This window comes from Triticum urartu, chromosome 4, assembly GCF_003073215.2.
Source record: "Triticum urartu cultivar G1812 chromosome 4, Tu2.1, whole genome shotgun sequence".
Classification (NCBI taxonomy): domain Eukaryota; kingdom Viridiplantae; phylum Streptophyta; class Magnoliopsida; order Poales; family Poaceae; genus Triticum; species Triticum urartu.
In genome coordinates, this window is record NC_053025.1 from 1,617,363 (window position 1) to 1,629,704 (window position 12,342).

The 12,342-nt window shown below is 46.9% G+C and overlaps 1 protein-coding gene across 1 annotated transcript; it reads right to left on the bottom strand.

Annotated features, from left to right (window-relative positions):
* Positions 1-7,880: 7,880 nt before the first annotated feature.
* LOC125550102 (probable LRR receptor-like serine/threonine-protein kinase At3g47570) lies at positions 7,881-11,731 on the bottom strand. The gene is made up of 2 exons (XM_048713013.1): positions 8,747-11,731; positions 7,881-8,620 (listed from the first exon to the last, which is right to left on the bottom strand). Exons 1-2 carry the CDS (start codon positions 11,691-11,693, stop codon positions 8,274-8,276), a joined length of 3,294 nt encoding a protein of 1,097 aa, XP_048568970.1. The 5' UTR covers positions 11,694-11,731; the 3' UTR covers positions 7,881-8,273.
* Positions 11,732-12,342: the final 611 nt, after the last annotated feature.

Below are 12,342 nucleotides of genomic sequence, written 5' to 3' on the forward strand. Positions count from 1 at the left end.
GGAGAGAGGGAGAGGGTGAGGAAGACTCCATCCAGCAGCAGCACAACGGCGTGGTGGTGATGGAGGAGCGTGACAATCCTGCAGGGCTTCGCCAAGCACCACGGGAGAGGAGGACTTGGGAGAGAGGGAAGGGCTGCACCAAAGGCAAAGGTATGGCTGCCCTCTACCCTCCACACATATATATAGGGGCAAGGGAGAGGGGGCCCGGTCCCCTCAGATCCATCTGAGGAGGGGGCGGCGGCCAAGGGGGGTTGCCTTGCCCCCCAAGGCAAGGGGGCGCCCCCCTTTAGGGTTCCCCCAAAACCCTAGGCTCATGGGCCCTAGGGGGGGAGGCGCCCAGCCCACTAAGGGGCTGTTCCCTTCTCCACATACAGCCCATAAGGCCCTCCGGGGCAGGTGGACCCCCGGAACCCCTTCGGTGGTCTCAGTACAATACCGGGAACCCCCCGAATTATTCCGGTGACCGTATGATGACTTCCCATATATAAATCTTTACCTCCGGACCATTCCGGAACTCCTCATGACGTCCGGGATCTCATTCGGGACTCCGAACAACATTCGGTAACCACATACAAACTTCCTTTATAACCCTAGCGTCATCGAACCTTAAGTGTGTAGACCCTACGGGTTCGGGAACCATGCAGACATGACCGAGACACCTCTCCGGCCAATAACCAACAGCGGGATCTGGATAGCCATGTTGGCTCCCACATGTTCCACGATGATCTCATCGGATGAACCACGATGTCAAGGACTTAATCAATCCCGTATACAATTCCCCTTGTCTAGTGGTATTGTACTTGCCCGAGATTCAATCGTCGGTATCCCTATACCTTGTTCAATCTCGTTACCGGCAAGTCTCTTTACTCGTTCCGTAACACATCATCCTGTGATCAACTCCTTGATCACATTGTGCACATTATGATGATGTCCTACCGAGTGGGCCCAGAGATACCTCTCCGCTTACACGGAGTGACAAATCCCAGTCTCGATTCGTGCCAACCCAACAGACACTTTCAGAGATACCTGTAGTGCACCTTTATAGTCACCCAGTTACGTTGTGATGTTTGGTGCACCCAAAGCATTCCTACGGTATCCGGGAGTTGCACAATCTCATGGTCTAAGGAAATGATACTTGACATTAGAAAAGCTTTAGCATACGAACTACACGATCTTTGTGCTAGGCTTAGGATTGGGTCTTGTCCATCACATCATTCTCCTAATGATGTGATCTCGTTATCAATGACATCCAATGTCCATGGTCAGGAAACCGTAACCATCTATTGATCAACGAGCTAGTCAACTAGAGGCTTACTAGGGACATGGTGTTGTCTATGTATCCACACATGTATCTGAGTTTCCTATCAATACAATTATAGCATGGATAATAAACGATTATCATGAACAAGGAAATATAATAATAACTAATTTATTATTGCCTCTAGGGCATATTTCCAACAGGACAATGGTTATGATGCGTATGGAGATGGGCAACACCGTGGTTCCTCATCCACGGGAGGCGGTCGTGGATATTCCTGGCAGAGTGATGGGTCTGCTGAGAGACCGTTTCTCGGCCCTCCAGGTGGATTTGTCGAGGGAGCCTCCGGCCCGGATCACCGGCATAGAGGTGGTTACCCTGGACACCGTGGCGGTCGGGGTGGCGGTCGTGGGAGGTACCGCAGACAGCCTCCGCCTCCGGCAGTTTTTGATCATGCGGCGTCAGTCGTAGTGACCGATCACGTTCAGTCGACTGATCTTCCTAGCCAGGCGATGGATGTGGTGACTACACTGGCCAACGTGGAGGTTCCTGCGGCTGGGACTATGGCTGAGGCAGGCGACAGGTCTGATACAGAGAGAGCATCCAAGTGGGCGCATAAGAAGGAAAAAATGTTAAGCTATCGTTGTGATGAGAAGGGTCACTTCATTGCTAAGTGCATGGCAAAGCTGTGTGATTCGCGCGATAAGCCAGCACATGCCACGGAGGATTGCCCGTTTTTGCGTGATCAGGTTCCGGCTCTTACAATGTACGGAGTATATTGTGTTGAGTTGATGTTCTTTGAGTCCCCGGCCGCAGAGAGATTCCGGAGGAGACACAGAGTTTGACCACTGGGATTTTGAAAGCTACCCAGGGTGAGGTGACTGAGGCTCGGATTGTGCAGAGGCTTCAGGAACTGGCTCCAGGTGACTTCCAATGGGAGCTGGTCAGTCTTGAGGCCAATGTTTTTAAGGTTGACTTCCCAACTATGGATGATTTGCAGAGACTGCTGAGCTTTGGCTTGTGTAGAGTTCCTAGCACTAAATGCATTCTGGAATTTCACGAGTGGAAGAAGGTGGAGCCTCAGGGGAAGCCCCTTACTCAGGTTTGGTTAAGATTTTTCGGGGATCCCTCTAAGCCTTTACAGGATGTTCGAGTTGTGGCTAGTATGGGCATCATGGTTGGGAAAACTGAGAAAGTAGATATGGCTTTTACCCATGCTCATGGAGTGGCCCGACTTCTAGTGAGCGTTCTGGACATTGAGTTTGTCCCTGATGTGGTAAACTGGACTTACATGGGAGAGGTTTTTCCTCTCGAGATCGAGTTTGAGGATGCAGCTCTGTTTGCTGAGGCGATTAATGGGACTGATGTGGATATGCACGAGGGTGATGACAGTGCGGGTGCTAAGGGGGCACCGACTGATGAGGCTACACGAGAGGGGTCTAATGGATCAGGCCCTGTTGCTCAGTTGCTCGGGGACGGGGCCGGGGTTGAGCCGGCACCTTCTCCCTCGGTGCCTATGACTTCTCTGCAATTTGGATCTTTTGAGCCAGCCTCTGCTCCTCCCAGACTTTGGAGTGACCGGGTAGATTCTGATGATGTGTTTGAACACACGCTTCCTATGTTGGAGTTCGAGGTTGCTGACATACCCATGATCAGAGGCTTGGTGAGGACGCCCTCGGCGAGGACCTTGGTTGGGGGTGGGGAGGTGGAGCCTGTGGTGGCTTCTCTTTCCCCCGCTCTACCAGCGGTCGAGTTCCCGGAGATGACGACTGCGTCTGAGGTTGTGCTTGGGGGAGGGGGTCCGGGGCAGGTGGCCTCGACCTCTCCCCCTCCTATCCTGGCGCCGGCGATGATGACGTCGGCTGGTTGTGGGAGAGGTGGTCCGAGGCAGGTGGCCTGGGCTTCTTCTTCTCCGGTGGCGGCTACGGCGCCCACGTCTCTAGTGGCGCTGGGGGGGAGGGGGTCTGGGGCAGGTGGCCCTGGTCCCCCTTCTTCTTCGTCGGTTAGGATGGTCGCGTCTCCTTCGGCGCCGGTGCCACCCTCTGGGCTGAGGGTTGGGGCGGGAGGAGTGCTCGGGCAGGCAGCCCCCGCACTCCTCTCTCCTGATTTGTCTATGGCCCAGGGCTTCGGTTTGGGACACTCGTCCGAGGGGCATGGGAGCCTTTTGCAACCTCCTCCGTTAACTTTGGTTGACCCTTTACGGGATTCAACGTGAGGTTTTAGTTGGCAGGAGGTCATTGCTTTCGGTGGGATCCCTGACCCTGTCTCGACGGGGAGACGGATGAGTGCTCGCATCCAGGACCACCCGGAGGTTGATGACAAGCAGCAGAGGTGCGCTATGAGGGCGGCCAAGCTTCGTGACGCTGAGATCTCTACTGGTATGTCCATCAACATATCTAATTCTTTATTGCATTTTTCTAATGAGGATATTATAAATAATGCAACCCATTTAGGAGTTTCGCTAGGGGCTAATGATAGTGAAATTTTCAATTCGGTGAATGTTCTCTTAGATTTGGAAGCGGAGCGTGCTTTAGAAACTATTCGAAATCTAGCAGCGGTAAAACCCATGAATGATGATGAGGTTGATGCGTTGGGGGTCAGAATGCTGGATAATCTGTGTGCGGATCTAGCACCATCCAATCCTGAGTCTGAGGAAGAAGATGTAACCTTAGATAATGCAGTAGTTAGTACCGCTGAGCCCGGTTATGAGGACCGGGTGGAAGATCCTAGTAAACCAAAGCGCAAGTGGAAGCGGAAGATTTATCCCGATTCTGTGGTTCGTAGGAGTGCTAGGATTCAGACTATCAAAAAATTTCATGATGAATTATGAAAGGAATCTTTTGGAATAGCAGAGGTCTAAAAGACTTGGCTAAAAGAAGGTTTCTTGCTGAGGCATCTCTGGAGCATAGATTAGATTTTATTGCTCTCTCGGAAACTGGTAGAGAAAATTTTGCGCCCCAGTTTCTTAGCTCTCTTTCGGGCGGTGTTGATTTTGATTGGCATTGCCTTCCTCCGCGAGGAAGATCGGGTGGGATCTTGCTTGGTGTGAGATGCGATTCGCTAAAAGTCCAAAGTGTAGTGATGGGTGACTTCGCAGTTAAATTTCGAGTCAGGTCTAAAGCTGATGGTTTTAACTGGGCTTTGGTGGCGGTATATGGTGCCTCACAGCCCGAGCTTAAACCGGAGTTTTTGGCGAACCTTGTTTGAATCTGTGGATCGAGCAGCTCCCAATTTTAGTTGGGGGTAATTTCAATATCATTAGGAGGAGAGAGGAAAAGAATAATGATAATTTTGATGGCAGGCGGTCGTTTATGTTCAATACCATTATTGAAAGCTTGGATCTGAGAGAGATAGAGCTTTCCGATAGAAAGTTTACCTGGGCTAATGCTATGCCAAACCCGACATATGAAAAGCTTGATCGAGTTCTCGCGAGCGTTGAGTGGGAATAGAAGTTCCCTCTTGTAACGGCTCAGGCTCTCTTTGGCGGAATCTCCGATCACACACCTTTATTCGTGGACTCAGGTGAGCCAAACCACGTGGGAAAAAAAACACCTTTTCTTTCGAGATGGCATGGTTTGAACGAGAAGGTTTCTTGGATTTGATAGCCAGGGAATGGGCTAAGGATGCAGGAGGTAGCACTTCTGTCGAGCGTTGGCAGAATAAGATTAGGCATTTGAGAAGTTTCTTACGGGGTTGGGCTAAGAACCTTAGTGGAATTTATAAGGTTGAAAAGGAAAGGCTCCTTTCTCTTATTCAGGCCCTAGACTTAAAGGCTGAATCTACGATTTTGCAACCAGCAAAGTTTCAGGTTAAACTTGATGCGGAGAAGAGGTTGAAAGAACTTCTCCGCGAAGAAGAATTGAAGTGGGCATTGCAGGCTAAGGTCTGCAAAGTTGTCCAGTGGGACGCGAACACTCAATTCTTTCACTTGATTGCTAATGGTAAGCACAGAAAGAAGAGAATCTTTCAGCTTGAACAAGATGAAGGAACTATTTTAGGACAGGACAACCTAAAACTTTACATAACCGAGTATTACAAGCAGTTATTTGGACCTCCGGAGGATAGTTGTGTGTCCCTCGATGAGTCCAGGACTGAGGATGTGCCTCAACTAACTGCCGCGGATAATGATATTTTGGTTGCCCCGTTCTTAGAGAAGGAGGTGTTTGATGCTATAGCACAGATGAAAAACAATAAGGCTCCCGGACCTGATGGATTCCCGGTTGAGTTTTACAAAAAAGTGTTGGCACATTATTAAGGGGGATTTGTTACCAATGTTTCATGATCTTTTCTCTGGACAGCTTCACTTATTTCACTTAAATTTTGGAACAATAACACTGCTTCCTAAGAAAACGATGCTGTGAGAATAGAGCAGTTTAGGCCGATCTGCCTTCTCAATGTTAGTTCCGAAATCTTCACCAAGGTTGGGACTAATAGGCTCACACAGATTGCGCATTATGTGTTGCAGCATTCCCAAATTGTTTTCATGCCGGACAGAAACATCCTAGAAGGGGTGGTCGTCCTTCATGAAACGCTCTATGAAATCCATTCAAAAAAATTAGATGGAGTTGTTTTTAAGGTGGATTTCGAGAAAGCGTACGATAAAGTCAATGGCGATTCCTCCAACAGGCATTGCGTATGAAAGGTTTTGATGAAGCCTGGCGCCGCCAGGTTGAATCGTTTACGCAAAAAGGGAGTGTTGGAATTAAAGTGAATGACGATATCGGTCATTACTTCCAGACACATAAAGGCCTGAGACAAGGGGATCCCATGTCCCCTATCCTGTTTAACATTGTGGTTGATATGTTAGCAATTATGATAGGAAGGGTTAAGGAGGCTGGTCAAGTAGGTGGTTGGTACCTCATCTTGTTGATGGAGGTGTGTCCATCCTTCAGTACGCTGATGATACAATCATCTTTATGGAGCATGACTTGGCCAAAGCGAGAAATATGAAGCTGGTGTTATGCCTTTTTGAACAATTGACCGGGTTAAAGATTAACTTTCATAAAAGCGAGTTGTTCTGTTTTGGTAGAGCCAAGGATGAATAAGAGGCTTATAGGCAATTGTTTGGGTGCGATTTGGGGGCTTTACCTTTTACTTACTTAGGTATACCAATCCAGCACCGTAAGCTGACAAACAGAGAATGGAAGTGCATCGAGGACCGATTTGAAAAGAAACTGAGTTGCTGGAAGGGCAAGCTCATGTCATATGGAGGCCGATTAATTCTGATAAATTCGGTTCTCACGAGTATGCCTATGTTTCTATTGTCGTTCTTCGAAGTCCCAGTTGGAGTCAGGAAAAGACTGGACTTTTATCGATCGCGATTCTTTTGGCAGGGTGATGAACTAAAAAGAAAATACCGTCTAGCTAAATGGGATATCATCTGTGGACCGAAAGACCAAGGAGGTCTTGGTATTAAGAATCTTGAAGTTAAGAACAGATGCCTTCTCAGTAAGTGGCTGTGGAAGTTATCGACTGAGACTGATGCCACGTGGGCGCAAATCCTTCGTAGCAAGTATCTTCAGACCAAAACTTTGTCTCAGGTGACAGTTAGGCTGACTGACTCACCTTTCTGGAAAGGACTTATGAAAGTCAAACAATCCCTGTTTCATAGGACAAAGTTTATTATTGGTAACGATGCTAGTACACGATTCTGGGAGGATACTTGGCTCGGAGAGACACCCTTAGCCATTCAATACCCGTCTTTATATCGTATTGTTCAACGACATGAGGTGTTCGTTGCAACGGTATTTCAATCTATTCCCCTTAATATTCAGTTCAGACGGTCGCTAGCGGGCAATCGTTGGGAAGAATGGCTCCGTCTAGTAAGTAGACTGATGGAGGTTCAGCTTTCTCAACAACCCGATGAATTACGCTGGAAGCTTACTAGGTCTGGAGTATTCACAGTTAAATCAATGTATATTGACGTTATCAATTCGAGCTTCATTCCTAGCTCTAAGCATGTTTGGGCTGTCAAAGTTCCTTTGAAAATAAAAGTGTTTATGTGGTTTGTCCATAAACAAGTTATTTTAACCAAGGACAACTTGACAAAGCGTAATTGGACAGGCTCTACTAGGTGTAGTTTCTGTGATCGGAATGAGACGATCAAACACCTTTTTCTTGATTGCCTGCTAGCCAAAGTTTTATGGCGGACGGTCCATATTGCTTTTAATGTTACTCCACCAAGTTCTGTCAACACGTTATTTGGGACGTGGCTTAACGGGATAGAGCCCGACTTAGCGAGACATATTCACGTAGGAGTCTGCGCCTTGCTGTGGGCTATTTGGAATTGCAGAAATGATTTGGATTTTAACAGGACAACACCCATTCATTTTTTGCAGGTTATTTTCCAAGCCATGGCATTGATCCGTTCGTGGTCGCTACTCATTCCGACGGAGGCCAGAGAGCATTTGGTTACTGGATCTATCCGCTGGAAGATGGTAGCTTGGGATATCTTCAACCGGTTTGGATGGCGGTCATGTAATAGGATAGGCAATTAGTTTACATATCTCTCTGTTTTGCCAGCCGGTTGTGACGTCCTTTATTTGGCTAGTTTGTATTCTAGCTTTTCTGGCTCTGCGTGAGCTCTTTTTTTGTCGTTGGGAGACTTTTAGACTTTCAGACCTGTTTGGAACATATTTATTTGTTTAATAAGAAGGCCGTATGTATCATTCTGATGCAGAGGCCGGGGCATCCCCTTTTCGGAAAAAAAGCAACGAAGATGATGCCCCTATCACCTGTCTCTGTCTGCTTATCACAAGTTGCAGTCCAGCATGACAGGATAGAGTGTGGAGGGAGCATGGCTTATACACATAGCCTACGCCCACATTATGACAACTCAATTAAAGAACCGTTTTGAAACTAAGGCAAGGTTATTACAAGTACTAATAATTTCAACAGAAACGGCAGCACTGACACAAGACGCGTCGGGGGACGACGCTCGGTGCGTGCCCACTGATGTTCCTTTTTTTTTTCCTGACAATTCACTCATGGGGCGGCGCTCCTTGCTGCTCTATGCTCATGTTGTCGCTTTGGTGTACTCCACTTTAATCTTCTTCAACCTCACAACAATGTCGCTCATTGTCATCCTCTCGTCAAGCGAGTCGCTGGAGCAGAGCAAGCCCAGCTCAAACACCGGCGCAAGAAAGCCTTCCAAGCTGACACTCGAAGAAGAGCCACATAGTAACTGGTCATCCACGACATTGACAACCTCCCTAGGAAACGCCTCAAGCACCCACTTTCTGAGGCTGAGATCTCCAACAAAAAATGCATCTGTGGGTCTCCTTCCAGTCAAGACTTCAAGTAGCATGATTCCGTAGCTGAAGACATCGCTCTTTCTCGATGCTCTTCCAATGGACCCATACTCTGCTCACGGACATGGAATTAAATTATTTTTTGGCATGACATGGAATTAATTTATAAACAAAACATTAAATCATGACGGGTTAAACATAATTAATTAAAAGTGAAATTAATGTACCATTTACAAACCTGGTGCCATGTAGCCAACAGTTCCGGGCATGCTCGAATAAATCACGGAGCTATTATCACCAAGTAACAGCCTTGCGATGCCAAAGTCTGCAACATGTGCCGTCATGTCCTTGTCGAACAACACATTGCTTGGCTTCAGGTCACAGTGCAAGATCACCTGGTGGTGCTCATGGTGCAGATACTCCATTGCCATGGACACGTCGAGCAAGATGCCCAACCTCTCGAGGAACCCCAAGTTCCTTGTGCCTCCAGAGTAGTGAAGGAGCATTTCTAAGCTGCCATTGGGCATGTATGGCAGCACCAACGCTCTGAAATCAAGGTTGGAGCAGGTGTTGAGAATCTTTATCAAGTTGCGGTGGCGCGTCATGCGTAGCACACCACACTCGGCATCGAAGCTTCTAATGGCTTGTTCCAACTGCATGTCAAGAACCTTTATTGCAACCACCACACCATTGCTTAGTTGGCCCTTAAAAACTTTTCCAAAGCTTCCAGACCCCAACAAGTTGCTCTCGCTAAAATTTTGAGTGGCACGAACAAGGTCATGGTAGGAGACCAACTGATGGCTAACCATGCCAGCAGACACTGTCATCCCTTGATGCCTCTTAATTTTCTTTTTGATCATTGCATATATGCATAAAGCCACAACTCCAGTTACTACGATGACTGTAGGGAGCAAAATTTTCAGCATGTGGTCGCTTTTTCCTTGGGTAGTGTTACGTGGACACCGTGAAAATCCAAAAGCTGAAGCACCACATAGCCCCGAGTTCCCCATCAAGGATTGCAGGCTGATGTTTGAGAAAACACCTCCTTCGGGTATCTGTCCTTGTAGGTTATTGTAAGAGAGGTTCAGACTTGTGAGGATAGTAAAATTGGCTAGGTACTTTGGGATGGTACCAGAGATGTGGTTATGGGATAAGTCCAAAGTTTGCAAGCTGGTTAGTTTGGCAAAAGAGTTAGGAATCGAATTACCAAACGAATTGTGTGATATGTTAAAGAAGGATATCATTTGGAGTTGTCCAATTGAATCTGGGAGGCTACCGACCAAATGGTTGGTAGAGATATCAATGTGATTAATTTGTTTCAAATAGCCTATGTCAACTGGCAATGTGCCATTCAAAAGGTTTTGAGATAGATCTAGCTGAAGGAGACTATCAAGATGAAACAAACTTGGTGGTATAGTGGATGATAACTGGTTACCAGATAACACTAGGTGTTCTAACCTGCTGAGGTTACCAATGTAATATGGTATGGAACCAGTGAATTCATTGTCGTACAGGACCAAAGCTTCTAGATTTTTTAGCATTGTAATCTGAGATGGGATGGGGCCAAACAAGTTATTTGTATCGAGCTCAAGCCACTGTAGATTCTCCATCATCATGATGGATTGTGGAATTACGCTGTGCAACTGGTTTATTGAAAGATCTATTGTAGTGAGACCGGTTAAATTTGAAATCGTTGGTGGAATTTCCCCAACTAAGTTGATTTCACTCGCCAAAAATATTTGCAGCTGGCTCGATAGATTTCCTACATAGTCAGGGAGGCTACAACCAGTGAAATTATTCGAATTGATGGCAAGCACCCGGAGCTTTCTAAACTTTGTAAACATGGACAAGAAGTTGAGATCTCCCTTTAGGCGATTTCTTGAAATATCAAAATGCTCCAAAGAGTGCATGTTTCCAATTGTTGTAGGCACCTGTCCGACCAACAGATTTTTTTCCAATTCTAGGAATGCTAATTCAGATAAGTTACCAAGAGAAGCTGGAATGGATCCAGTTAGTTGATTATATCCAATAATCAAGACTGAGAGTTGACCTAGCTGTCCAATTTCTACCGGAATGGGCCCGGTCAAATTGCATGATCCCAGTTCTAGAACACTTAGAGAAGTCATGTTGCCAAGTACAACAGGTATTGTACCGACAAGGTCGTTATCATTGAGGAATAGGAAGCTGAGTTGAGTCAGTTTGGCCAACCATGTTGGAACAACACCTTCAAATGAGTTCTCGCCAAGGGAAAGAGTTTGGAGGTATGGACAAGATGCAAAGCCCAATGGAATCTGACCTGTGAAACTATTACCTTGGATTTCGATTTCTTCTAGCACCGGGAGACTAAAACTTTGGTTGTTGGGGATTGAACCTGTTAAATTGTAGTTTAAAGCGAAACTGATAAAATATAGTTTAGACATGTTGAAGATTGCTGGAGGCACCGGTCCAGTAAGAGTATTGGCTTGTACGCTAAAGAACTCGAGGATCTGCAAGGAGCCAATGCTATATGGTATTGGCCCTGTCAAGCTGTTGTTGCCAAAGTTCAGAAAACTTAATAAAGAAGTATTGTTGAATAGATTACTTGGTATTGAGCCACTAAGGTAATTCCCGAAGAGATTCAAATTGCCAAGACTGTGTAGGTTCTGTAGCTCTGCCGGAATTGAACCAGAGAGATGGTTAAGATATAGGGCAAGAACTTGAAGCCTTGTTAGGTTTCCTATGCTAGTAGGGATGCTACCTGACAGGCTATTGCACCCAAGATATAAAAACTTGAGGCGATGCAGTCTTCCAATCTCGTTGGGAATTGACCCGGTGAGGTTGGTATTATTGAGGTTTAGCACAGAGAGGAAGGAGAGGTTACCAAGGTGAGGAGCAAGAGATCCATATAGGGAAACGTCCGGTAGCTCAACAGCAGTGACGCGCTGCCTGCGCCGGCTGCACGAGACACCAACCCAGTGGCAGAAGGACGTACCAGCTGTCCAGTTGCCGGACAAGACGCCACCTGGGTCGGAGACCTTGGCTTTGAAAGCCAGCAGCGCGGCAAGGTCAGTGTCGCTGCCGGCGCGACCATTGGTCATCGTTGGAGAAGAAGCCGAGATGGCTGGTGGTAATACTAGCAGTAGTAGTACTACGATGATAGAAATGAGGGAAGATGATGATGATGATGATGATGATAGAGTGGTCATTGAGCTAGCTAACCCGAGAGAGATGAGGTGATATGCCGTCCGTGACAAGTGAGAGCTAGCCGCGCATACATATATAGGCTTTCTCTTCTGCAGAGTTCAGTGTCACTCTGTATCAAGACGAAAGTCCCCACACGGCAAGCACCATGACTATGCACAGGATGCTTTCAACAACCAAAAGACCTTGACTACAGGTCAATCTTTCAATAACCACCATGACTACGTACAGCGGTACGGATAAGTTCAGTTAATGGAGAGGACCTGTAGTCAACAAATCTCTTTTATATCAAGGGAGGGACCCATTGAGGGTGGAGAATTCTTCAACTAATCAGACCTTGGTACTGTGTTTTCTGGCATTGTCCCCAATTTACAACGGGAGGTGCTTTCAACAAGCAAGACTTTGACTACAAGTCAATCTTTGTGGGCTTGGTGTGATCTGACCCCACAGCATCCGGGAAAAGGAAGACCAGATCGTTGGATTTACCATAGTGCTAAAAATTATTGCGTGTGTAGTAGTTTCGTTCTAATGATTTAAACAGCAGTGCCTACAAGTAAGGGGGTGTTTGGTTCAAGGACTTTTTAGTCCCAGAGACTAGAAAAAGTCCCTAAAAAGTCCCTAAGAACCAAACGGAAGGGACTTTTTCTACAGGGA